At 51.8% G+C, this 25060-nt stretch overlaps 3 protein-coding genes across 7 annotated transcripts in view; 2 read left to right on the top strand and 1 right to left on the bottom strand.

The window, feature by feature from the left end:
• rab22a (RAB22A, member RAS oncogene family) overlaps positions 1-2566 on the bottom strand; it is a 20141-nt gene extending 17575 nt beyond the window's left edge. For 2 of the 5 annotated variants that reach the window (XR_015926709.1, XM_088607776.1), the window contains exon 1: positions 2421-2565. Coding sequence is in view for 4 of the 5 variants with exons in the window: in XM_088607776.1 (XP_088463902.1) it covers positions 2421-2483 (63 nt within the window). In the remaining variant the exon portion in view is untranslated. Of the gene's footprint in view, positions 1-1404; positions 1714-2420 lie in introns of those variants that run through there. The other 3 variants (XM_088607779.1, XM_088607778.1, XM_088607780.1) reach the window with 2 other exon arrangements.
• On the top strand, positions 1802-17486 carry ppp4r1l (protein phosphatase 4, regulatory subunit 1-like). The gene is made up of 20 exons (XM_088607771.1): positions 1802-1941; positions 3751-3795; positions 5894-6023; positions 6610-6716; positions 7233-7375; positions 7463-7609; positions 8192-8299; positions 8706-8771; positions 9455-9613; positions 10831-10985; positions 11221-11636; positions 11840-12120; positions 12527-12619; positions 12976-13161; positions 13298-13459; positions 13670-13770; positions 14342-14462; positions 14874-15008; positions 15112-15253; positions 15414-17486. The coding sequence occupies exons 1-20, from the start codon at positions 1935-1937 to the stop codon at positions 15557-15559; spliced, it is 2850 nt and encodes a 949-aa protein (XP_088463897.1). The 5' UTR covers positions 1802-1934; the 3' UTR covers positions 15560-17486.
• Positions 17487-18164: 678 nt separating this feature from the next.
• LOC148648393 (uncharacterized) lies at positions 18165-24017 on the top strand. The gene is made up of 4 exons (XM_088607773.1): positions 18165-18653; positions 19476-19606; positions 20973-21132; positions 21915-24017. The coding sequence occupies exons 1-4, from the start codon at positions 18398-18400 to the stop codon at positions 22343-22345; spliced, it is 978 nt and encodes a 325-aa protein (XP_088463899.1). The 5' UTR covers positions 18165-18397; the 3' UTR covers positions 22346-24017.
• Positions 24018-25060: the final 1043 nt, after the last annotated feature.

Consider the following 25060-nt stretch of genomic DNA (forward strand, 5'->3'; position numbering starts at 1 on the left):
ATAGGTAAAGGTTTACTTCGTGCTGAAGGCAGGAGAAAGGAGACAACGGATTTCCTTTCCCCAGCCCTGCACTACAACAGGAATGGACGACCCTGGTCTGTATGGAAGGGAATCGCCTGCAAGTACTGCTGGTGCTCTTCAGTTAGCAACTAATTAAGCCCTAATGAGGTGTATGTGTGGGGGGATTCCAACTGAACCAAATATATCTCAGCAGAGGTCCAAAAACGCAGTCTTACAGGTTTTCCATCCACACTGAGAGGGTGGCCAGACAGCAGACACCGTCTCTACCACTTCCTGTACTGACATGCACTGAGAAGAGGCGGGGGGGGGGGGGGGGGGGTAGTTTCCTCTCTACACCCTGAGGCTCCAGCTAAAAATACAACTCAGCCAAGAGAGGCAGCTAAACTACGAGCAACTCTGTAGCAGTCAGGGAAAAATATAACCTTTCATCCCCTACTGCTTCTGAAACCCTTCACAAACATTCACAGCTCCAAAGTCAAAACTGCAAAGTTAAAAATGCCAAAACACTCGAGAACAAGAAAGGAAAATTCAGCATTCCACAGCACACCAGCTAATTACTGACTGGCATCCCTAGAATTATTTTTGCACACGAATGCTGACACTTTGGAAGGTCCAGTTAAAAATAGAGACAATACAGCCTCACACGTAACTCTAATGGCAACTACAAAATGACACACAGATGTTGAAGTACAACTGTATGACAAGCATGTCTGTGCCATTTTGCCCCAGTGTTTAGACTTACACCACTGAATGGAATGAATCAGTTGAGCTTCCAGCCCTCGACCCAGAAATTGCCTTCACCCCCATAGTGCTCCAGTCTGAAATAATGAACTCTGACCACGTAAAGCAGCCAGAATCCTGCCCCCATGACAACGCCGTGCTTTAAAAACTGAAAAATGAGTTGTGAACTAGTTGTGAACGTAAACATTTCAAGACGTCCAGGTAGGGAGCTGCGTCAGCGTGCGCAGGCTGCAGAGATACAGATAAAGGTTTATTCCCAGCTGGAAGGAAAAGAAAAGCGACACAACGTTTCGGCTGTGGAGCCTTCTTTAGGTGTGTCAATATATCAAGACGTTGTTTCTCATGGACTGTGGAAAAGCTGCGGATACCACCTAATTTGATGCCCACGAAAGCTAGCAAACCGGAATGTTTATCAGCGCTCCCTTAACAGTCCTTAACATGTTTATCAGCTTTTAGATCATAGACGGTTAATAGGAGGGTTTCAGACAACATCAAATCTGATGGCCAGAACGGCACACTCGTCTGTTCAGGGTATCGATAGTTATCGGCTACCTAGGTAATGCAGGGTAAGTGTCAGATTCGCCCGTCAATTACATCTAAACAAACTGATGTACAAATAGATGCCGAAAATCCATTGCTTACCCCAAGAAGGCAAACTTTCAACTCTCTCAGCGCCATATCGATCTCGGAAAGAATAAAAACTTTATCAACATTCCAACGGTATGAAACCTGCAATCCCGACTCCACCCAATAGGACACAGCTGAAAACGTTTAGGGGAGGGGGGGTGGTGAAAAAATTAAAAATAAAACAAACAAAAATCAATGTAGGTCTTTACGTTGCCAAGCTAGAAAGCATCTTTTACGGTTGTTTCGATCTCGAATGATTTCTTTGAGTTGGTTGAGACTGTAGCGACAGCCGCCATCTTGGACAGCCCTCTCCCGGTCACATGACCGGGGAGGAATTTTATTTAAAAAAAGACAACGATGCGCATTATTATTTTCGTCCAGTGTGATCGTTTTCGAATTCCGAAAACCGCATATTTAATAAAGTAAAATAGCAACTACAAATTGCAGGTTTTTGTTTGTTTTTTTTTAAAGTGACGGAAGGAGCAGTCGAGGAAGTAGTTTCAGGAAGTGTCGGTGACACCGTGCCTTGCAGAATTCAATTCAAGATGGCTGGTAAGGGAATATTGTCTATTCTGAACTTTCTTTTGCAACCGATAAACTGCTTTGTTTTTACGCTTGCCTGTCCCCGATGCTCATAAATTATGAGCGTGTTTATAAGTGACTCGTCCTGTTATTTCCCTATTCTTCCGAGGTGAAACAGTAAGGTGGAAATGCTGTATTGACGGTCGGTGTTTTCAAGAGCTGGATTTTTAAATCCGATAGTATTAACTCCGCTGGCTGTATTATTGACACGACAGGGGCATGGTACCAGATCTGACATGGGTGCATTCCTTGTTCTAACTTGGAATCGGTGTTTTTTAGACGTGTTAATTTTTAAATGGGCTCGGTTTCGTTGGCGGTTCGCGTCTGGTTGGGCTTCAGACGAGGTGCCTTTTGAATAGGGAGCCTTTCGCTGCCCTTGATTTCGTCGGCTTTGTCGTTTCCCATCTGCCGCCGATACCCGCCCCATCCGAAATCTGAATAAATCTGACCTCCGATTGAACATGAGACCCGTTTTCCTGACAGCGCTTGATTTTCACAGCAACTCCCATCATATCGATCAATCGGCACCCAGTCCTCGCTCTTGTCCGTGTAGGATAGTTTTTTTTTTGAATGTTTGAATGCAAAGTTTGAATGGAACATGCATTCAAAACCTCGTATAGGATGGGAGTGGTTTAACAGTTCTGTGTACCGTTGAACATTGCAACGTGTCCTGTATCCCGCTCCCGTGCGTCAGTAAACCTGCATCTCTGACATTCCTGCCCGGTGATGATTGGGTCCAGGTACGAAGAGCAGCCGGAAGTTGCATTCCCCTTTTGTGTACTGAATGCATTGCACGAAACCTGACCTTGGCGTCTTGAAATTCTGAATTGTAACAATCCTTTCTCTTTGAAGGAGGACTTTTTTTTAATTCGGGTGGGGGGGAGGGGTTCAGGAGAAGCAGCTGTCCATCCTAAATGTAATTGGCATGTGAAAGAAAGATGCCCCCCCCCCCCCCCGTGCGGTCACTGACACTGCCCACACGGAGCATAAGCTGGGTAGATCTGCGCAGCTGTTGAAGCGGATTGGCTCACCCCTGTTCATGACAGGGTGCAAAGTTCAGTTCACTGTATTTGTCATATACACAAGTGCAATGAAACGCTTATTTGCATGTATGCACCAATTAAAGGAATCACCAAAAAACGTAAACGCAGAGCAGCAGCAGCAGCAACAACAACAAGTTAAATTGCATACAACTTAAAAAAAGTCAGACAAGCAGTGTGAGAGAAAAGCCAGTGGTGGGGTAGAGTTCAGTCATCTGACAGCTTGTGGGAAGAAACTGTCTCTGAACGTGGAAGTTTGTGCCTTTATGCTCCTATAACTCTTACCAGGGAGAAAAGTGAGGAACCAGGATGACTGGTGTCCTTAGTGATACTTCCAGCCTTCCCGAGACAGGGAGTTGTAAAAATGTCCACAAGAGAGGGGAGCTGTACTGCAGTGATGGACTGGGCTGACCTGACCACCTCCTGTAACGCCTTCCTGTCAGACAGCGAGCACTGCCACTGCACTGTAATTCCACATGTCAGCACACTCTCAATAATGCACCTGAAAAATGTGGTCAGGACAGCCAGAGATAGACCAGAACAGGTCACGGTTAATTCCGTGCTGAAAGGTAAAAAGGTAGAAAAAAAACGCTACGTTTCGGCTGTGGAGCCTTCTTCAGACGACACACTAATCCAACCCTTACCTGTTCTTTTGTAGGCTGCTCACGCTGACGCAGCTGCCCTCTGCAATATGTGCACTGTTCTGCCATCACCGATGTGTTTGTTTGCTGTTTTTTAGGTCTGTCTTTATATTTTGAAGACGGTCACGATGACTTGGATGACTGTAAGTTTTTCTATTTGACTTCTTCGTATTCACTCTTGAATATTTCCATTTCACTGTGTTAAAACAAATCCCTGTCTCCTGTCTGTAGTGCTCCTGTGTTCAGTTTGATCAAAATGACCTGCCTGATGGAACAGGTTTGCAGGCTTTCTAATGTTGTTCAAACCAAGCAATGATTTTCAGTGCAAATAAATGTGTTTGTGTGGACAATAACAGCTGAGCCACGATTGGAAGGAAGTATTTACTGAATTCCAGTAGGTTTTATTCCTGGCAGGACTTTTATAGCGGACATTGTGTGCAGTGGTAAACATTTGTGGTAAAAAAACATGTAGAGAGATTTTAGACTACATAAAAAATATTTTTTCTAAAGTAGCTTAACCCCCAGGAACTCTTTGCTTAATCAATTTAGTGATACTGAAAATCAACCAAAGCCTTTTTAAGCTTTTTTCTGTCAAGTTACATTAGCAGGAAAGAAGAAAATATGACTATAAAAAAGTGTAACCCACAGGGTGGGATTAATAGGAACTGTTCCAGGTTCAGACCAGCGCTTACAGCAGCTGATTGTGAATGAGAGCCGAGAGTGAAATGGTGATAGAAACAGACCAGGAGAAGTAAGGCCTTTGGAATTTGTATTATGCACTTAATTTACTGTAGAACAATGTTTGAACAGTGTTTCAGAGCAAACAGGAAGTCTTGTGCTGTTGTTCAATGGTCTTTCAACTCCAGACAGACGGAAGTAGTCACTCTGCTAATATTGCATATCAAAACAAGGCAACATGCAGGTGCTTTCTGCAGCCTGGGTTAGTGCGTTTTTTAAAAAAACCTTTCTCGAAGGGACTGAGGAGGATGAGGGCTAGGGTCCTAATGATAGGCCAGTTGGTGAGGCAGTAGAATTGTGTTTACTTTAGTGTTGAAAAGCATCGATCCTCCTGGAGTTGTTACCTGCTGGACGTAAGGGCTTTCTCTCTTCAGCCCTGTTTCTTCAGCCTTGTGCATGCTTTCCCCCTGGGGCAGCCGAGGCAGAGGTGATGGAGTAATGTATAGGAGGCCAGGGGAATCTCCAGACTAGTCCCAAGCAACGCCAGTGTATAATTCTGCTTCATCTGAGGGTTTCGGGGAGTGCTGGTTTGTAGGAGCCATTTCATTTCTCTCCTCGGTTCTTGCTGGGCAGTGTTTTTCTGTAGCTCCCAGTGAGCAGCTCGTTACAAGAGAACGTCTAGACCCAGGCGGCACGCTTTGCACCCTGTTCGCAGCCCGAGTGTGGGTGTGAGTCCAGTCAGGCCCGGGCACTGACTTTCATGAGGCCGGTGAATCAGCCAGGGGAGGCATGAGTGGCTATCACTCTAGGACTATGGAGCAGGAGAACATTTAAGACACGTTCTATACTAATTTAAAAAAAGGCAATATGCAAAAGGGCATTTTCACGATGGAAAATAGTCAGTATTTAATTTAAAAACTAAGGAGTGAAATAAAAATAACTCCTCTGCTGCAGCCTAAGAGCCAGGCTGGTCACCTTGCTAATCTCCACACACAGTGTGGGTGCCCCTCCTCCTGGTGGTCACCCCTGGCAGGGGGACAGGTGTAGTAAGCACTCAGAAGGAGTCCTTTCTCTGCAGCACACAGAAACCCTCCGACAAGGGGCCCTGGAAGGCAGTATAGTGAGTGCTCCCCACCATGCGTCTGTGTGTGGGATCTTGTATTTGATGCGTGTTAATCAAACAGCAGTAACGAACACTGTGCACACTTCTGTCCTGTTGCTGTGGCACAGGAAGCTGGAAGTAACAAGAAAACAAATCTGTCTCTGGTCTGTCCTTTGACAGCTTTGGTATCATTCATCCTTTGACAGCTGCCAGAGATGGCTAAGGCAGGCAGATGTTCTGCTTTACAGTATGAAGGCTTTCAGAGGTTCTGGATCCTGAGCTGAACAGCGCCCCCTGGGGAAGTGAAAGCCGTTCTCGCCCCAGTCCCACGGGGCATTGCTGTGTGACGGAGCTGCCTGAAACAGCCAGTGCAAGGACTGCAAGGACAGCTCCCAGTGCGGTGGAGCCGCTCGGTGGACAGCAAGTTTATGCTCTGTGCTCCGTGTGTGTGTTGTTCCCAGTTGGGTTTGACGACTACGGCTCGGAGTGCGACGGGATCCGGATAACGGCGTTCCTGGATGCAGGGCAGGACAACCTCACGCCGCTGGGCCGCCTGGAGAAGTACGCCTTCAGCGAGAACGTCTTCAACAGGTGAGGAGGGAGGACGGGGCCTGTCCCTGGGCGCATTTCCATTTGCTATGATCTCAGTCAGAACCCTTTACAGGGGGCATGTGGTCTCAGATTCTGCTAAGGAAAAACGCACCGCTATTTATCCAGCTGCTCTGTCCTGCCACAGAGCTACAGCTGTTCAGTGGTGTGCAACTGTGTTTGTCTGATTTGCATTTAAAACACCGAACTCCCCCCTAAAACCTTGTCTGATAAGTGCAGCATTTTGGAGGACGCTGGGTTTTAAGTGGAATAGCTGAGAAGTACAAAAAAATTACACTGCGCAGTCACAACCTCAGCAGACTTAGGGCTGCAAAGACCCAGTCATATTGTTTCTTTTGGAAAACAAGAAGTATTGTTTAAAAACAAGAGGCTCTCTGATTCTTTCAGTGGCATTATTAAGCTGCTGGTGGGTCACTGGTATTTTTTTCTGGATGGGAGGACTGTGCTGGCGAACCGAGGAGAGTGCTGGCTGCTGATTGTGCCATGGGGCTGGGGACTCGGCTCTGGCGGCCTCAGCTGCCATGAAGGGTGCTGTATAATCGATGGCATGGTGCTCTGCGCTTTGCAGGCAGATCGTGGCCCGTGGCTTGCTGGACGTCCTCCGGGAGTTCAGCGACAATGAGAACGACTTCATCACCGTCATGGAAACAGTGGCCAGGATGTCTGAGGATGGAGGTAGAGGCTGGGCCTGCTGTTTACAACAATCAGAAACTTGGGATTTTTCATTTTCTGGGCACAAAATTACATTAATATGTTTAATGTCTTGCATTCTGATATTCTTAGTTATGAACAAAAAATAAAAACAGAGCTGTCTAGGTGTTTCTGAACTGAAGAGTACAAATACTACCTGAAATTACTACCTAAAACAATTAGAAGATTTGTATTCCAGAGCTGCTGTATCTGTGTTTGTGTGATAATAACCATCAATCAGCAATAACAGCAGGTCAGGAAAAATCCCTGAAGCCGGTAATTGCAATTGGCTTCTGAGCAAAGTATTAAATTGTTGTTTTTTTAGCCTCATCATCTGTTAACAGGTCACAGAAATATTTTGAAAAGCTCCTTACCACTGAGCCTCTTTCTGTTGCGCTCTGAGAAACTGGCACGGCAGATATTGGGCTGGTTGCAGTAGGCAGGACTGCTGTGGCTCGTTGGGCAGGGAGTGAGGTGCCCGTGTCTGTGCTGTGCCCTCAGAACCCACGGTGCGCGCTGAGCTCATGGAGCAGGTGCCCAACATCGCCATGTTCCTGCACGAGAGCCGGCCCAACTTCCCCGCGGCCTTCTCCAGGTACCTGGTGCCCATCGTGGTGCGGTACCTCACCGACCCCAACAACCAGGTAGGCACACCTGGGGCGCACCAGCGACAGACCCCGCCGGGCCCGTCAGCCTGCCTGAGCAGCAGTGAGACCTCCCGCCCTCCACAGGTGCGCAAGACGAGCCAGGCGGCGCTGCTGGTCCTGCTGGAGCAGGGGCTCCTCGGCAAGAGCGATGTGGAGAGCAGGGTGTGCCCCGTTCTGCTGGACCTCACCGCGCCCGGCAGCGACGACGACTACAAGATCGAGGCCGTGGCGGTGAGGACACACGGGACAGGAAACCCCTTGTCTAGTGAGCTGTACTCAGAAAAACGCCCATAGGGAAGGTTTTCCATATTTTAACTTCACATCTGTCTAGGCTAATTTTCTGGCACTTAAGGCAATAGCATTAAACAGGCATCTGAAGGTGTTTTTTTATATGATGGGTCACAGCAAATGTCTTTTCTGTTCCTTATTTCCATTAATTTGTAAAAGTGGACTCACATGCACCACACCAAAGGGGTTTAGAGGCAAGTAGATGTTGCATAGATAATATGATGTTTTTTTATTCTTTCCTCTTTTACTGGTTAATGGGTAATTAAAATTATGGGATGGCATGTTGGCTTGGCATTTTAGTGCTGCTGCCTCGCACCTCCCAGAGCACTGTCTGGGGCTCTGTCTGTGTGGAGTTTGCACGTTATCGCCTCCCAGAGGTGTGCCGGCTAGGTTAACTGTGCATCCCGTCCAGGGGGCTCGGGGAGAGGCTGCGGTCGGGGGCCCGGCGGGCGGCGGTACCGCTCCGCTGTCTGGCGCCTGGGCTCCCTCTCCCGGCCCCACTAACGCTGCGCTGTTGCCGTGCAGATCATGTGCAAGCTCGTCGCCGTGCTCGGCGCGGACACCGTGGAGCGCCTCCTGCTGCCCCGCTTCTGCGAGCTCTGCGGCGACGCGCGGCTCTTCCAGGTCCGCAAGGTAGGAGCCCGCGGGGGCGCGATCGAGAGCAGGACCGGTCCCCCGGACAGGCTCGTCCGACACATGGCTGGTCGATGGCTTCGTCTCCTTTAGGCTCTTTGTCTGACAGTTGAGGGAATAGCACGAAACAAAGAATTTGAAGGAGTTTTTTATGTATGGGGTTGCAGTACCTTGCTGTACCTTGTTTCCATTACTATGTACCATACCAAAGGGATTTAGGGGCAAATAGATATTGCATAAATGTTGTTGTTGTTATATGTATAGATCGTCCTTTCTTTCCCCATGCGCCCCAAGTAAACTAGGGGGTGTGCTTGGCTGGGTGACCGCGCACCTGGTCTGATCAGACCTGAGAGGGCAGGGCTAGGGTCCCTGCTGGGTTTAACTGCTGTTCTCTGCTGACTCACAGGTGTGCGCTGCTAATTTTGGGGAGCTCTGCTCCATTGTGGGGCAGGAGGCCACGGAGAAGCTGCTGGTGAGTACGGGGGAAGGGGAGCTGGAGTTTCGTGTCGCGAGCGGGCCGAGGCCGTCGTGAGTAGAATGCCCTGGCAGTGTCTTTGGCCGTATCCCAGTCCTCGCACTGCGCCCTAAGCCCCCCTCCAAGTCCGCACTTCTGTGACGCGGCGCAAGTGTGGATTGGAGGAGCGTCGTTACGCACGGGGCAGTGGGACACCCTCCCGTGACGTCACTCGCTGGTCACTCGGCTCAGGGTGAAAACGTTGTCTGTTGTTGGTGCTTCCTTCCCAGTGGCTAAGTGCATGTTGGCCGGTATTTTTAAAAATGATTTTCATTCTCCGTTTGATGAAACTGAATTTCCTCTCGCCTATCCCTGCGCGAAGGTGTTCCTGCATGTTGAGCTGGCTCGACTCAAAACGGGTGGAGTCATCTTAGGAAAACTTGGCAGTATTGCTGTTCATTCAAAGCTTTGTACTACTAAATACATTTCACATCATCTGTCTCAGTACAAAAATGACACTACAAGGAACATGACGTGTTCATTCATGTTCATTCGGTGTAACCTCAATAAGGTAAACTTGGTGATACCTCAGAGCTTTGTGTTATTAAATATTCTGTGTGGATATTGCAGCGCAAGTGTGGGTATGGGGCGACGGCCTCTGTGTGTGCAGGCGCTCATGTGCGTGGCTGGCGTGTTTCCAGATGCCGCGGTTCTTCGACCTGTGCTCGGACAGCCTGTGGGGGATCCGCAAGGCCTGCGCCGAGTGCTTCATGGCGGTGTCCAGCTCCACGTCGCCCGAGGTGCGGCGGACACAGCTGTCCCCGCTCTTCATCAGCCTCATCAGCGACCAGTCCCGCTGGGTGAGACGCCGAGAGCAGCGGGGGGTGGGGGGGCGCAGCACTCTGTATGATGGGCCGCGTCTTGACGGGAGCGCTGCGCTGTGTGCTCACACACCGTTGTGATGGGAGCGCTGCGCTGTGTGCTCACACACTGTTGTGATGGGAGCGCTGCGCTGTGTGCTCACACACTGTTGTGATGGGAGCGCTGCGCTGTGTGCTCACACACTGTTGTGATGGGAGCGCTGCGCTGTGTGCTCACACACTGTTGTGATGGGAGCGCTGTGCTGTGTGCTCACACACTGTTGTGATGGGAGCGCTGCGCTGTGTGCTCACACACTGTTGTGATGGGAGCGCTGCGCTGTGTGCTCACACACTGTTGTGATGGGAGCGCTGCGCTGTGTGCTCACACACTGTTGTGATGGGAGCGCTGCGCTGTGTGCTCACACACTGTTGTGATGGGAGCGCTGCGCTGTGTGCTCACACACTGTTGTGATGGGAGCGCTGTGCTGTGTGCTCACACACTGTTGTGATGGGAGCGGTGTTTCTGTGTGCTCTCACACTGTTGTGATGGGAGCTGTGTTTCTGTGTGCTCTCACACTGTTGTGATGGGAGCGCTGCGCTGTGTGCTCACACACTGTTGTGATGGGAGCGCTGCGCTGTGTGCTCACACACTGTTGTGATGGGAGCGCTGCGCTGTGTGCTCTCACACTGTTGTGATGGGAGCGCTGTGCTGTGTGGCTGTGTGCTCACACAATTTTGTGATGGGAGCGGTGTGCTGTGTGCTCACACACTGTTAGATACTTTATTGATCCCGTGAGGGAAGCTGCAGTGCGACAGCAGCTTAGCACAGTGTAACGAAATGATACAATAATACAAAAATACAATACAGTCAGTACAGTCAGAGAGAAGCGCAGTAAAAGTAAGAAATGGATTATACAGAGTTGCTCACAAAATATACAAAAGCAGACCCAAACGTACAGTACACAAAAAGTTGTATTGCACATTATAAATATATTGCACTGTATTGTGATGGGAGCGCTGTGCTGTGTGCTCACACACTGTTGTGATGGGAGCGCTGTGCTGTGTGGCTGTGTGCTCACACACTGTATTGTGATGGGAGCGCTGCGCTCTGTGTGCTCACACTGTTGTGACGGGAGCTGAGCAGTGCTGGCGTAACTGAGGCCATCTTTCAGGAGGAGCTGCCTGTCACACTGCTGTCTCCCTCCTCTCTCTCGCAGGTGCGACAGGCGGCGTTCCAGTCTCTCGGCCGCTTCATCTCCACCTTCGCCAGCCTGTCCGGTGGGGGGCTGGAGCTCCGCCAGCACGGATCGCCGCAGGGCGTCGCCAGGTGCCCCCCACCTGCCACGCCCCCTGGTGGCACACCTGTCGACAGGTACAGAGGCCGGTGGATATAAAGAGCTGGAGCAAAAATCCCAGCTCTTTTCAGGCTCTAGTTAAATACAGAAACGATTAACCTGCACCTGGGACATTAGAAAAGTCCCAAAAATTGTTTTCTGACTGGTGCAGTAACACCCTCTACTGGCCACTCTGTTGTTATGACACATAGCCGCTTAGCTTAACAGTGTCCTCTCGGGATTGCTCAGTTACAGTACCTCCTGTGTCTTCAGGTGTGAGCGCCCCCTGGAGGGTACAGTTGGCAAAGACGGAAACAGGAGCTGCTGTGAGGCAGGAGGCTGCCGGGCAGCTGGGGACTCGGCCTCCACCCCAGCTCCAGCGCTCACCCCTGCAGGCAGCACAGACACGCCGGCCGCTTCTGCCTCCTCTGCAGTGGCCCAGTGCAACAGCTCACCACACAACTGCCCCGCTGCTCTGGGGCCAGATGGGGAGTTTGAGGACACGTTCAATTCCTTTAACTACTGGAGGCCACCCCTCCCAGACATCAGCCAGGACCTGGAGCTGCTGCAGACTGAGGGGACACCCCAGGGGGGTGTTGGTTGGGGACCCCAGGGGCACGCCACCAGCACCCAGATCCAGAAGGTGCTGGACAGCCTGCAGCCACACCTGGACGACCCCAACGTGCAAGGTGAGGGGAGACAGGCAGCGGACAGGAAGAGTGGTAGAAGTTTGTGCTATGTTCAGCTGCATGCGTGTGCCTGTGCACGAGTGTGCTCGAGGGTCTGTGCACAAGTGCCTGTGCACGAGTGTGCTTGAGGGTCTGTGCATGAGTGTCTGTGCACGGGCTGCCTTGAGCCACCCTGCTCACCTGTGCTCACCTCTCCACTTTAGCCCAGGTGGAGGTGCTGTCGGCCGCCCTGAAGGCAGCCCAGCTGGAGAGTCAGTCAGAGGAGGAGGCAGCGGAGGGCGGTCAGGCTGGTCAGGACTCCAGCAAAGGGGGCGCGCAGCCAGCACCTGACCCGTCGCCACCCCCAGCTGCCCCTGCCATCGACCCGGACCCGGCCCCAGCACCGGCCCCAGCCCCAGCCCCAGCACCGGCCCACAGCCCCGCTCAGAGCCAGAGCGAACCTGCCCCGAGCCCACAGGCCTCCCCGGTCAGCTGTGGTGACACGGTGAGCTCATTCTGCAGAGCCGCAGAGGCGTGTCTTGTGTTCATTGACATGACCCTTGTGTTCTAGAAGGAAGATGCAGCAGAGTTAGGCCGTCCTGCAACATGTATCCATTTCTAGACAGGTGCTTTTTTCATAGCAGATAACCAGTCATTCACCGGTTTGCCTGAAACAAGTACGTCCTGTTACACGGGTGAGCCAAAGATAGTTGTACCAAAAAGAACGAAACAATTCAGCTGTAGTATTTTAATATTTAATAATAATTTATTATTCAATCAAAGGAAAAAACACATTTTCCATCCGAGTGTGGATTTCAGCTCTGTAATGGCCCGCCCCACTCCGCTGGGGTAGCTCAGAGCAGTGTCTTCTCCGTCCTGAGGCTCTGTTCTGTCTCTCCTCTCTCTGCCAGGAGAGGGCACCGCAGCTGATAGAGACCATGGAGGAGATGCAGAGAGACCCCAGTCTCAGCCTGCTCTGTGAGGAGGAGAAATCCAAAGTCCAGGTCAGTCCACACACCTCTGTCTGCACAGTCTGGCAGGCTTCGCCCAGCAGTCAACAGGAAGGGTACATCCAGAGCCCTTTAGGTCTATGACATCAGAACTGCAGCTCCTTCCTTATTAAACCAGGAACACTGCAGCACTGTGATTTGGCTGTCGTGGAATTTTGCTTAAAGGCAATGGCACTATATTTCCCGATCAGCTGGATTGTTGCCTCAGCTCGAAGAGGGTGTGTGTGTGGACGAGTCTCAGTGGAGCAGCAGGGTCTCGGGGTCGCCCAGCACGGCGCTGCTGTGGGATGGCACAGTGCCCGCTTGATGCCACAGGTCTTTTCTTCCCCCTCTGCCCCAACCCCTGCCAGGACGTGATCCCTCAGCAGCTGCTGGACCAGTACCTGTCCATGACGGACCCGGCCCGGGCGCAGACCGTGGACACAGAGATCGCCAAGCACTGTGCCTTCAGCCTGCCCGGTGTGGCGCTCACACTGGGCCGGCAGAACTGGCACTGCCTCAGGGACACCTACGAGACCCTGGCCACGGACGTGCAGGTCAGCACACCTTCGTCTGGGCCAGGCGGGTCTCTGTCTGCTCAGGGTTCCAGCTGGCCTCCGAGGCGCTTGACCTGAGGTGCTCAATTGTACCCCTTTCTCCCTTCTCGGCTTCTCTCCGTCTCCCTCCCCCCAGTGGAAAGTACGGAGGACCCTGGCGTTCTCCATCCACGAGCTGGCAGTGATCCTGGGGGACCAGCTGACCGCAGCCGACCTGGTTCCGATCTTCAACGGCTTCCTGAAGGACCTGGACGAGGTGCGCATCGGCGTGCTCAAACACCTGTACGACTTCCTCAAGGTGAGAGCTTGGCCGGTCTCTGCTCACAAGGCTGCGCTAATTACCTCAGAATGAACGGCCCGTGCCAAATTGTGCTTTTCCAAATATATTCAAACTGGCCCGCATTTTCTACATTTCTGTCAAATGACCCGTATCAACTTAATGTGCGTTGACTGGCTTGGTCTGGCTGCTTTGTATTGAGAGGTCTGTGCTTTCTGCTGTGTGTTCCAGCTGCTACACGCAGACAAGCGCAGGGAGTACTTGTACCAGCTTCAGGAGTTCATGGTGACGGACAACAGCCGCAACTGGCGCTTCAGATACGAGCTGGCCGAGTGAGTGTTCTCATGTCCAGTCACACTGGATCCGCCCCACTGTCCAGTTAGATAAGAGCACCCTGGGGGAGCACACTCCCCGTCTCAAATCAGATCCAAACTCCACCCGTTTTTGTAGAATCGGACGCGAGATCCCCGAGTGAGCCTTAACCCAGTCAGTAAGGCGTGTGGCGCCCCCGGTGAGTCTCCCTGTCTGAGCAGATAGGAACATGCCAAGTGTTCAGCCTCTGCCCCGATGAGAACTGCTGCATGCCTCCATCAGAGTATCATGCCCCTGTCCAGCACAAATGTTGTTCAAATGACTCCATTGTTAGTACAGACAACTGAAAACAGAGCAAGTTGTGCTCTTTAAAATGACTGATCTTCAGTTCATCTAGAACTGTGATTTCACAGTTGTGACATCAGCTGTGAACGTTCATCAGTACCCAGGAGGTGACTTTCACAGCTGATGTCCTAGGGGACAATGGGAGAGGGAAGGGAGGGAGGAATTGTGGGAGCTCAGATTTCTATAGCATCATCATTTTAACACACAGTGTCAGTACAGTGTGTGCTGATGACTGTCTCCTGCCAGGCAGCTGATCCTGATCGTGGAGCTGTACAGCGCTGGTGATGTGTACGACTACCTCCGGCAGATAGCCCTGACCCTCTGCTCGGACAAGGTGGCCGAAGTGCGATGGATCTCCTATAGGCTGGTAAGGCAGAGGACAAGGCTGTGGAAACTTTAACTCCCTTGGGGACTCTGCTTCAGGTGGCACGTTGCTGTGTTGAATTCAATAATTATGGCAAACCAGATTTACGGTCACATACGTGTGGATTTCGATTGTTTTTTTTTCATGCTCACAGTTAGAATAAACGAGAAGTGCTGAGTCTGCCTTTTAACTGAGTTTGGCACCCTAAACAGACCCGACTACTGGCCCTCAGGGCCTCAGGTCCTCAGGTTGAACAGCTCTTGTTAAATCCTGCTCTCTGAAGGACAAGGAGAGGCTTCAGCCTGTCCAGATAAGCGAGGGTGGAGCTCGGTGGGCGGACCGGGGTCTGGGGAGGAGGGGCAGTGCGGAGTCCGAGCGGGCGGCGTGTTGAACGCGGTGCTGTGTGTCGGCCAGGTGGCGGAGATCCTGCGGAAGCTGTACGCCAGTGGGGGCCACGACCTGGGCCAGAACTTCATCGACGAGCTCGTCGTCCGGTTCTGCCGCAGCCCCAAGTGGGTGGGGCGCCAGGCCTTCGCTTTCATCTGCCAGGTGAGCGGCCGGCCCCTCTCTCCGCGCCGTCGCCCCCCCGGCCCCCGCGCCGCGGGACGCAGGCCCCTCACCCACCCGCTCTGCCTGGTTCTCTGCCCCGCAGGTGGCCGCCGAGGACGACTACCTCCCAATGGACCAGTTTGCCCAGCACCTGCTCCCCAGCCTGCTGGGCCTGTCGTCGGACCCCGTGGCCAACGTGCGGGTGCTGGTGGCCAAGGCACTGCGGCAGACGGTGCTGCAGAAAGGTCAGAGGGCACTTCAGACACGCGGTGCTTCTGGGATTTTCACACAAGCGGCGCAGTGCTGTGCTGAGAGGCTGTGCGCCGCGCTGCGGGCTTGATGAGAACACAGGCGCAGGGCTCCGTCTTGACGCTGTGCTTGGCTCTCTCCCTGTCTCCCGGGCAGAGTTCTTCAAGGACCCCCGCAGCCCTTACGCAGACGCCCTGGAGGAGACGGTGATGTCCCTGCAGGCAGACCGCGACAGGGACGTGCGTTTCTTCGCCAGCCTGGAGCCCAGCAGCAGCCCCCCGGACACGACGGCTTTAATCTAGGCGCGCCCCCGAGGCCGGTCACCAGCAGAATGGAGCAGCACACACCAGCGCCCCACCCTGGCGCCTGGCGCCTGGCTCCTGGCTCCTGCCAGCCCCCCTCACTCCTTGGCCTCTTCCTCTTCCTGCGTCTCCTCGCCCTGTGGGCCGGCCCACGAGACTGCCCCCTTCCTCTCTAGCGCGGGGGGCGGCCTGCTCGAAGACAGAGCACGGGGAAGGGGGCAGAGGGGCAGGCCCGCCCGTGAGCCTGCGCGAGAGGAAGCCCGGCCTCCTGACCGCAGGGGATGAACAGTGTGCGCACCTCTCTTTCTCTCTCGGCTGCAGCGTCCAGCCACAGGTCGGACAGACACACGTGCAGCTCTGTTGGAGGTCCAGCAACAGGCTCTCTCAACGTACTGTGTTTTTTTTTTAGCTGGATTTTTTTAAACGTCACTTTGTAGCGTATGAGTAGGAAAATGAGAAAACGGGTATAAACGACACTCAGGGGGACTGATTTTCTCACCAGTAGCTTGTCTGCCAGGGACTGTGTCCGAGTCCCACCCTGCAGCCCCCCGCAGCGGAGGAGCATGCGTTCGTTAAGCACTGCAGCCCGCGTCTCTCCGCACGACCACTGCCCCCACGCGCCCTCCTTCTGCACTTCGCCTTTACCGTGAACCGAGATCTGATCGTTCTCTCTCCGCTCGCTCTCGGGGCTTGAGAAAGACACCCTTGTTGTTTGTTGTCAAAGACGCATTTCCAGGCCCTCGCGTCGTGCGAGAGCTCTGCCTCCGTCCCTCTGTTGGGGAGAAAGGCCCTGTGTCCACCTGTTGACCTGGGTCAGTCAGTTCCACAGAGAGGGTGGGGCTGGCGATGGCGATGGGTTCCTGTGTGGAGAATGCTGGTCCTACCCCAGTGGAGGGAGGACATTCGCCCTTTACAGGTGTGTCACAGGACGGAGGAGAAGCTCACAGGGGGACAAGCCTGTAGGTGTTCCAACCAGTGACTCCCATCTTGGGCTGAGACGCACCCCGTTCTGCTGTGGGGGGGGTGCTGGAGCGCAGTTAGAGGTGACCAACGGCAGGAACGGTCGGCGCCCTCATCTCGCCCCAAGCCCTTGGGCTGCGAGAGGGGGCTCATGGGAAGGCGGGAGACGGCCAAGAGCCGCTCAGGTGTGTGCAGGCCATCACGCAGGTGGCAGGTCAGGACCTTCACTCGAACTGGAAGTATTGTTTGCGGAAGCCGAGTGGCACAGGGACAAGCCTGGCTTCCTCCTGCTTTTCCGCTGGGCCAGCTGGGCAGCGAGAGGGAACAGCAAGAGCCTAGAGATCCGGAACGTCGCAGGTGTCCCTGGATCTTGCTTTGAATCTGAGGAATGGCACTTAGCAGCTGCAGTGGAGAGGCAGAGCCTGGCACTAGCAGGAAGCATGTGGACATGGAGTCACCAAAAACGTTTCTTTTTTTAGATTGTAGTCGTGGATTTGTTGTTATGTGCAGCAGGTCATTCCGTCAGCAGGCATTAGACTCAAAACAAGCGTGCTGATGTCACTGTCGAACCCGGGTTCGCAAAATGGCCCTGCTGTCCGTGACTACGCTCACTGTAAAGCCAAGAGATCTCATCTCTCTGTCCTCACTGTTCGTCCTCTCTTTTTTAATGTGATAGAAATGTTTATAAATATTTTATGAAATCAGATTTTCTCTGTATTAATGTACCTTGTTTATGGATTTCAAAGATTTTGTATATTTGCAGTTTCCAGGGTTTTGCAGTTGTTTTTTTAGTATTCAGTGATTATTAAATTGTTGGTTCTCTCTGTGAAAGAAAAATATTAAATCCTTTCAGACTGTTCAGGATCTTGGGGAATACTGTTGCAAAGTATTCCTGTATTTGAAATGCAGGTAGTTGCAAATCAGCAGTAAGACACGTTTGAAATAAATTTTGTTGTTGATAAGGGAATATTTTGTTTAGTTTTACCCCCCCTGAATTTAACTTGATGAAGCTTTCAGCTGTTTCCTGAGCTGAGCAATACGGACAGCAAGAACGTTTAGCAAGTGTAGCGTAAGCAACAGCGCAGTTTTAGAAGGTGTGTTAGGAAGCTGTTGTTATTATATTATGAAACAGGTCTCGGACTTCGTTTGAAAATAACCTCTGGGAACCAGTGTAATGACTTGATTACATCAAGCTAACGCCTATTTCTATTTAAGCCACGATACACAGAAGCAGATGTTTTGCACCTTCATCTAAAGGTTATTTGATTCTTGTGCCATGGAGTAGCAGGTAGTCATCACAGCAGAATGGTAGTTCAGTTCTGCTTACTGACCCAGTTTAGACTGGGGTGGGGTGTCAGTGCTAGAAATAAAATCACAGGAGAAATTGTGAAATTTAAAACTCATTAGGAGAAGCAACTGTACAGGACAGTAAAGGACCACCCCTGAAGTGTCTAATTAAAGTAATGCAGCATTTCTTGCGCGCGGTGCCGGACGAACAACAAAATAATTTCAGCCTCGGACACGACGACCTGATACACCCCGCCTGTGCCGCAGGGGTAAGAGCTGCTTTGTTAATTAGCACCGCGGCGGGGTCCAACGGGGCAGAGCGCCCGGTCAAGACTCGCTGTGGGGGTTACGTCACACTCAGCCGAATGGCCTCTGTGAAGCCCCGAGCGCCGCTGGTGAAAACCGCACCACACGAAAGCCCCGTTACCTTGGTGTTCCCAAACACAACACGGGCCAGCAGGCCACACGGACCGGGTGGTTCCGCAGCGGTCCCCCCCTTCCCCGAGCGTTGCAGGTGCAGCAGGAGCTAGCGCCGGGCAAATAACGAAGTGGCGTTTGTGGATTGGCTCTGTTTTGGGACCGCACACGGCCATGGCGGCTCCCAGCCAGCCCGCGCCGAGACGGGACTCCCGCCGGGCAGCGAAGGCGGCGGCGGCGGTCGTGACGCCGGACAAGGACTCGCACGCCGGCGGCCCGTTCGGCCTGCGGGTCCGGCTGCGGGAGACAGGGGAGCTGTACAGCGTGGCGGAGTGTCGGGCCGGCACCCGGGTCAAGGAGCTGAAGACGGCACTGGAGCTCGTGGCAGGAATCCCCACGGAATTCCAGCGGCTGTCCTACCTGGACGAAGGTAGGGTCTCACGAATAAGTCAACTGAGAAAACTTCTCCTATGCATGGGGTCCTCTTTAAAGATGATGTACTATTACAATACAGTTATTCTAGGCTGTCCATATTTTGTTTTTTTGAAAAGAGGGGGGGCGATAATCGACACTCGACACATGCCATGAATATTACTTTAAAATATATTTATATATAATGATGATGATGTTATGCATTGTAATGCGTTTTCACGTATCCTGCGCGCTCCTCGCCGCCTCACCCGGCCTCTCGTGGACAAAAGCACGTAATTAGGAAGCACTGTGGCTAGTGACAAGTGCACAGATTAGTGCACCAGTACGTGTCATCGGTGGGTGGGTTTGGAAACAGAATTTAAATAGCATGGTTTGCTAATAAGAGACGGGGCGGGACAGTCGACCACGGCGCTCCGTTTCTTCAAAGGTCGCAAGCGGGCAACAGATAGGACACCAGGTGTGGACGAGCGCTGGGGCTCAGTCCATCCGCCTCCTGATGTCCGTCCGTGCAGCGCTGCGAGGCTGGCCGTTTAAATACAGCTCGTGTATGTAAGAGCGCAGTACACTTCACTCCTCACGAGGGGGATATGCGTTTGGTACATCTAAACGTGAAAATCCGTCAAGTCTGCACCAAAGACGGCCGGCGACTGTAAGCCCATGCACACGAGCAAAGGCACAGGACCCCGGACAAGATCGCTTTTTCCAGGAAACCGCTGCAGTCGCAGTTACAGTGCTGTCGCTCTGTCGCGGTCCGACTGCAGCTCGAGTCACACAAGGTGTTACCACCCGGAGTGACTAAGGGCTGTCCCTCCCCCGACAGGCGACATGCCGGACGAGTCCACCCTCAGGTTCAACGACGTGGTCCCGGGCGGCACGGTCACCCTGACGGTGTGGCGCCAGGGCGGCTGGGCGGAGCTGGTGCGGGCTGCTGCAGCTGGAGACGTTCCGAGGGTAATTCGTGCCGTCGGGGAGCAGGCGCGTCCACCCCCAGGACCCGTGTTTCTGCAGAGCTCTTCTCTGACCCGGGCACTTTCAAGCCAGACCAAGTCCAAAGCCCTGAACACAAAACAACAACAACCACCTAGTTTGAATGTGTTGCTGCTGAATATAAATATGGATGTTGCACCTGAAGACTGCGCTTTTTTTTTTTAAAGGCACTTCACACACAATGACACGAGAAGCAGACACTGTAGATCAGGGACTATGCGCCCCTTTACGTCTATAATTGCTTGGTAAACTGATCAAAACATGAATGCAAAGCGATTATGGGCATTTTGAAAAGCAGGCAGTGTTTTATGAGAGATGATATGCTTCTGTTAACAGCATTAAACAAGTGTTAGTATGAGATGGCTTAAGACATGTAGGTCCTAAACATTACCAGCCAAAAACTAGTCAGCGGAGTATTATCTCGCATGAGGGGGCGTGTCAGAGCCGAGCCAAGGAGGAGCGCATAGTTAGAATGCCGTAGGGTCACTCCTTCCGCTGATATCACCAGCCCTCATCGCTCCTCCTCGAATTGGCTCCCGTTTCCTCAGATCCCCACCCGGGGGTGTCGGGGGGCCCTTGTCAGGAAGAGAGCAGTGTACTTTGGTGCCCCCCGTGGACAAGAGACGCCTTCCACGACGATGCTCGATTTGACTGGGGCACCAGACCTGGTGAAATTGACCAATCTGTAGCTCCGATGTTTAACATTTAATTACAAAACAGCCTTACAATTTAGGGCGCACTTTAAAGTAGGTAATTGCAGTTTATTGAAATCAGCCAAGGTATCAGCTTCAACATCAGCTGTGTAGCTTGTTCCAGGCTCCCACAACCCTTTGTGTAAATAAGTGCCTCCTGTTATCAGCATTAAATACACATCCCCTTAGTTTCTGTGTATTAGCTGTTTAATGCTTATTGGATTTTAAACCTTGTTTTCAGCTGCATCAGAACAGATCTGTTTCCTGGAAGTAGACTTGTTCTGAATAGCGTTCATTGCATTGCTGATACTGTCGGTTTCAATGCTCCTTTCACACATTGTTAATTCACTGGGTATATTGCCTCTTCACAAAACTTGTTGGTTTGAATAAATCTTTGGCATGGTGGCTGTAACTGCTCTTTTAGCATGCAAAGCACCTGCCAAATGCTTAGAAAAGCCAGGAAGTGTAGTGTTTAGTAGTAATCGTTTTGCTGGCGTAATGCAGTAAGTGGATGATTTCACAATGATAAAATAACCGGATCCTGGAAAACTCCAGATCCGCGGTTCCAGAGAGCTGCTGCTTCTCCGCGTCCTGAGGATCAAGCTGGTTCTGTGTGTGTGTGTGTATGTGTGTGGCAGCTCCAGTCTCTCTTGCCAAGGGGGAGCAGTCTGTGTGCGTCCCGGGACTGTGGGGCTGCCCCCGAGATGACAGCGTGGCAGGCTCGCCGCGCCTTCTCCGCACTGTTCATCAGCGCGCACCGCGGGCACCTGCCAGCCGTCCGCTTCCTGCTGCAGAACGGTAAGAGCCGTCGCTGCCGCAGAGGGGGTTTGCTTTGCAGGCAGGTAAGAGGCGCGACACGATACATTTCACACAGCGGGGACCCGTGAGCAAATAAGAGGCACACCTGTGTGATGAGGAAGAAAATCGAAATTTATAAAGTAAAACATTCCATCAATTGAACAAGTTAAGCAGCTTAATAGCTGTTGAAACAGGGGACAACTTGGTTCTGTGGCACATGAATCTGGGTTGAACATGAGCCTTCACTATCCTGCTCAGTGTTTTAATTGTGTGTATTAAGGTTCCTAATCCAGGCTACTGCAGTGAATGTCAGGACAGGTTCAACTTTCTGTAGAATAAAGTCGTCATTGTACCACACCCACACATTAAAGGAACAGTTTTCTTAGGAAGAACAGTCTCTGTTGGCTCTTCTTACGTCTGTGTTTTTCTCAAATGTAAGCTTGTAATCAGCAACTGTTATTACAAATTAATATGGATATTTCTAGCAGTGAACAATTCGTATTCTTGCTCCTGCAGTGACTGCTGGTTTTGCAGCAATTGGTGGCTTTTCTATAATCAGTGATCATGGTTTTGGATTTCAACACATTAAGTGGAAGGGAAGGAGCTGTTACACCATCAACACAATAATCCTCCATCACCCCCCTCTTTCTTTCTTGGAATCATGTAAATGCAACTATGATGCAAGTCCTGTGCAGCAGTCATGCAAGGAATTGCAGATGCAGGTGAAGAACAGACTCTAACTCGTGTCACTCTGTCTTTGTCTCTGTCTGTGTGCCATGCAGGAGCCAATGTGAAGATGCAGACACAGCAGGGGAGGGGGGCTCTGCATGTGGCCGCAGGCCAGGGGCACCCCCAGTGTGTGGAACTGCTTCTGAGCTGGGGGGCACCAGCAAGCCAGCCCGACAGCCAGGGCTTAACGCCCCTGGGCCTGGCCACTCTGCTGGGGCAGAAGAGGAGCGTGCGCCAGCTCTGCCTATTCCAGTGGCAGCAGCGAGCAGCTGGGGTGCACATCAGGTCACATCTGGATGAAGAACAGCTGTTTGCCCACCAGCGCTTTGACTCGCAGTTGAAGCCATGGCGGCGTGGCCCCCAGGCCCAGGTCTACATGGCCAGCCTGCTGAAGAAGGGAGAGTTCCAGGGCACTGGGCTGGGGGCCCCTCGGAGCGCAGCCCTCTCCAGGGCCAAGGGAAAAGCCATTACTGCAGCTGCTTGAGCAGAGCACACAGCCCAGTGGCCTGTCAGACACACACAGCCCAGAGCACACAGCCCAGGGCCTGTCAGACATACACAGCCCAGAGACAACAGCCCAGTGGCCTGTCAGACACACACAGCCCAGAGCACACAGCCCAGGGCCTGTCAGACATACACAGCCCAGAGACAACAGCCCAGGGCCTATCAGACATACACAGCCCAGAGACAACAGCCCAGGGCCTGTCAGACATACACAGCCCAGAGACAACAGCCCAGTGGCCTGTCAGACACACACAGCGCAGAGCACACAGCCCAGTGGCCTGTCAGACACACACAGCCCAGAGCACACAGCCCAGTGGCCTGTCAGACACACACAGCCCAGAGCACACAGCCCAGTGGCCTGTCAGACACACACAGCCCAGAGCACACAGTCCAGTGGCCTGTCAGACACACACAGCCCAGAGCACACAGTCCAGTGGCCTGTCAGACACACAGAGCTCAGAGCACACAGCCCAGTGGCCTTTCAGACACACACAGCCCAGAGCACACAGCCCAGTGGCCTTTCAGACACACACAGCGCAGAGACAGCAGTGACTGCACTCTCAGAGGCACACACACTACAGTTGAAGATGACATTAACACCTAAGGTCATTTACAATGTAGAGATACATCCTGTGAGCTCTGACAGTTTAACATACCTTGAGGGCAACAGAGCTCCTGCAACCACAGGGACGGACAGGGAAAGACCCACAGCTGCCCAAAACATGCACAGAGCAGCTGAGACCCCAGAACTGATACGACACTATCCTGAAGTCAGTTGAGCCCGAGAGAGGGACACTGCAGCTTCAGTTCAGTCCGCACTGCTCACACAGGTCTCGATTGGACCAACCTGATTCTACACGCTGAGCTTCAACACACTAAGAGCGCTGGAGATGTTTTGTCACCTACTGGTTATCTCACATACCCTTTTCTGCAAAGCTCTTTACTAAAACAATCTACACCATATGACAGCTGTAGCATTTTGCAGGGAGGAGTAGCATGACGAGCAACACATTCCACTTCCCCACATCTTTGTACAGTTGGTTCTCTATACTACTCTAAAATTATTTCACTGTCTTGTCAAGAATCAAAAATAAACATTGCAGGTTTATAACAATCTCCAGTTGTCAGAAGGAGTTCCTGGCAGGACTGAGGCTGCATCAGGAGCAGCAGGGAATCACTGGGGCATCGGTGGCAGCCCATGTGAAACAGGACAAATACCCTGAATCATACTGGTTGATTTGTTGTCAACAAAGGTTCCACTTCAAGGTAACCAGAATGCTAATGTGTCAGTTTTAAATTTCCTGTTACAAATAATAATGCAAAAGTATCAATTTGCGTAAATGAAAACAAAAGTAAAACAGAGCAAATGATCTACAGCATTTAATTACAAACCTTCTTACAATCTGGAGCACAATTCAAAAAGGGAAACTTGAAAGTAACTCACTTCCAATACAGCTGCAAAGAAAGACAGAAAAAACGACCTAATTAACTTTATCACTTGTACACAGTAAGTTTGCTGGCTGTCTTCACTATCCTGTGTTTTAGTTGTGTAGGCTACTGCAGTGAATGTCAGGACAGGTTCAACTTTCTGTAGAATAAAGTCGTCATTGTACCACACCCACACATTAAAGGAACAGTTTTCTTAGGAAGAACAGTCTCTGGCTCTTCTTACGTCTGTGTTTTTCTCAAATGTAAGCTTGTAATCAACAATATTCGTAACTGTTATTACAAATTAATATGGATATTTCTAGCAGTGAACAATTCGTATTCTTGCTCCTGCAGTGACTGCTGGTTTTGCAGCAGGTGGTGGCTTTTCTATAATCAATGATCATGGTTTTGGATTTCAACACATTAAGTGGAAGGGAAGGAGCTGTTACACCATCCAACACAATAATCCTCCACCACCCCCCTCTCTCCCGCCCCTCCACAGGATCCACTCGTTCCCGAGACAGTCCCACCTGCGCCACAGCTGCACGGCCCCAGGCCTCAAGACCTCATAGGCTTTCTTCTTTCCCTCTTGGAAGGAAACTTAGTTCTCAGTTTTCTGCTCTGTCCTATCTAAGCCACAATCTCACCCCAGGGGTCATGGCTCAGAGGCTCTGCTGTTTGGAAAGTGTCTTTGACCATTTCTTCTGAATCCCCTGCGGGGAAATCATGCAACTTGTGATGAAATTTCATGTTGCATGAAAATGACACAGTTTTATCTGTCAACTCAAAAATAGAGGAACATTCTCTGTTCATTGTTTATTGTTCTCCTCTGCCATATGTCCCTGTAACGTTCCTCTCTCGTCTTCACATCTGAAGACTCAACAGCTGAAACGTCGGGTCTTTTCGGGGTCTTTTAACAAGCTCTTCCTCAGAGCTAGGCTATCATCCTCTTCGGCAGGCAAGTCGCACCAAAGCCCGCGCCGGCCCCATCTACAGCACCGCGCCTGGCCCGCGGGGAAACAGAGATAGCACCCCGAGGGGGAGGGGGGAGGCTGAGTCTGCCATGGGGAATGGTTATTTTGAATTTTATAGTGTTTATACTATAGTTTATAGTTATTATATTTGGGTACATTACCAAAAATGAAAGGACTCTGGACCTGGCCAGCAGGGAGCTTTAGCAGACCAGCAGCATTTCTGACTTTCTCTGAACATGAGGACAGTGGGGTGCTGAGCTAGAACACCTGTCTCCAGCACCCCAGCAGGGCTG

The sequence above is a fragment of the Lepisosteus platostomus genome, chromosome 15 (genome assembly GCF_059453375.1).
Source record: "Lepisosteus platostomus isolate fLepPlt1 chromosome 15, fLepPlt1.hap1, whole genome shotgun sequence".
NCBI lineage: Eukaryota > Metazoa > Chordata > Actinopteri > Semionotiformes > Lepisosteidae > Lepisosteus > Lepisosteus platostomus.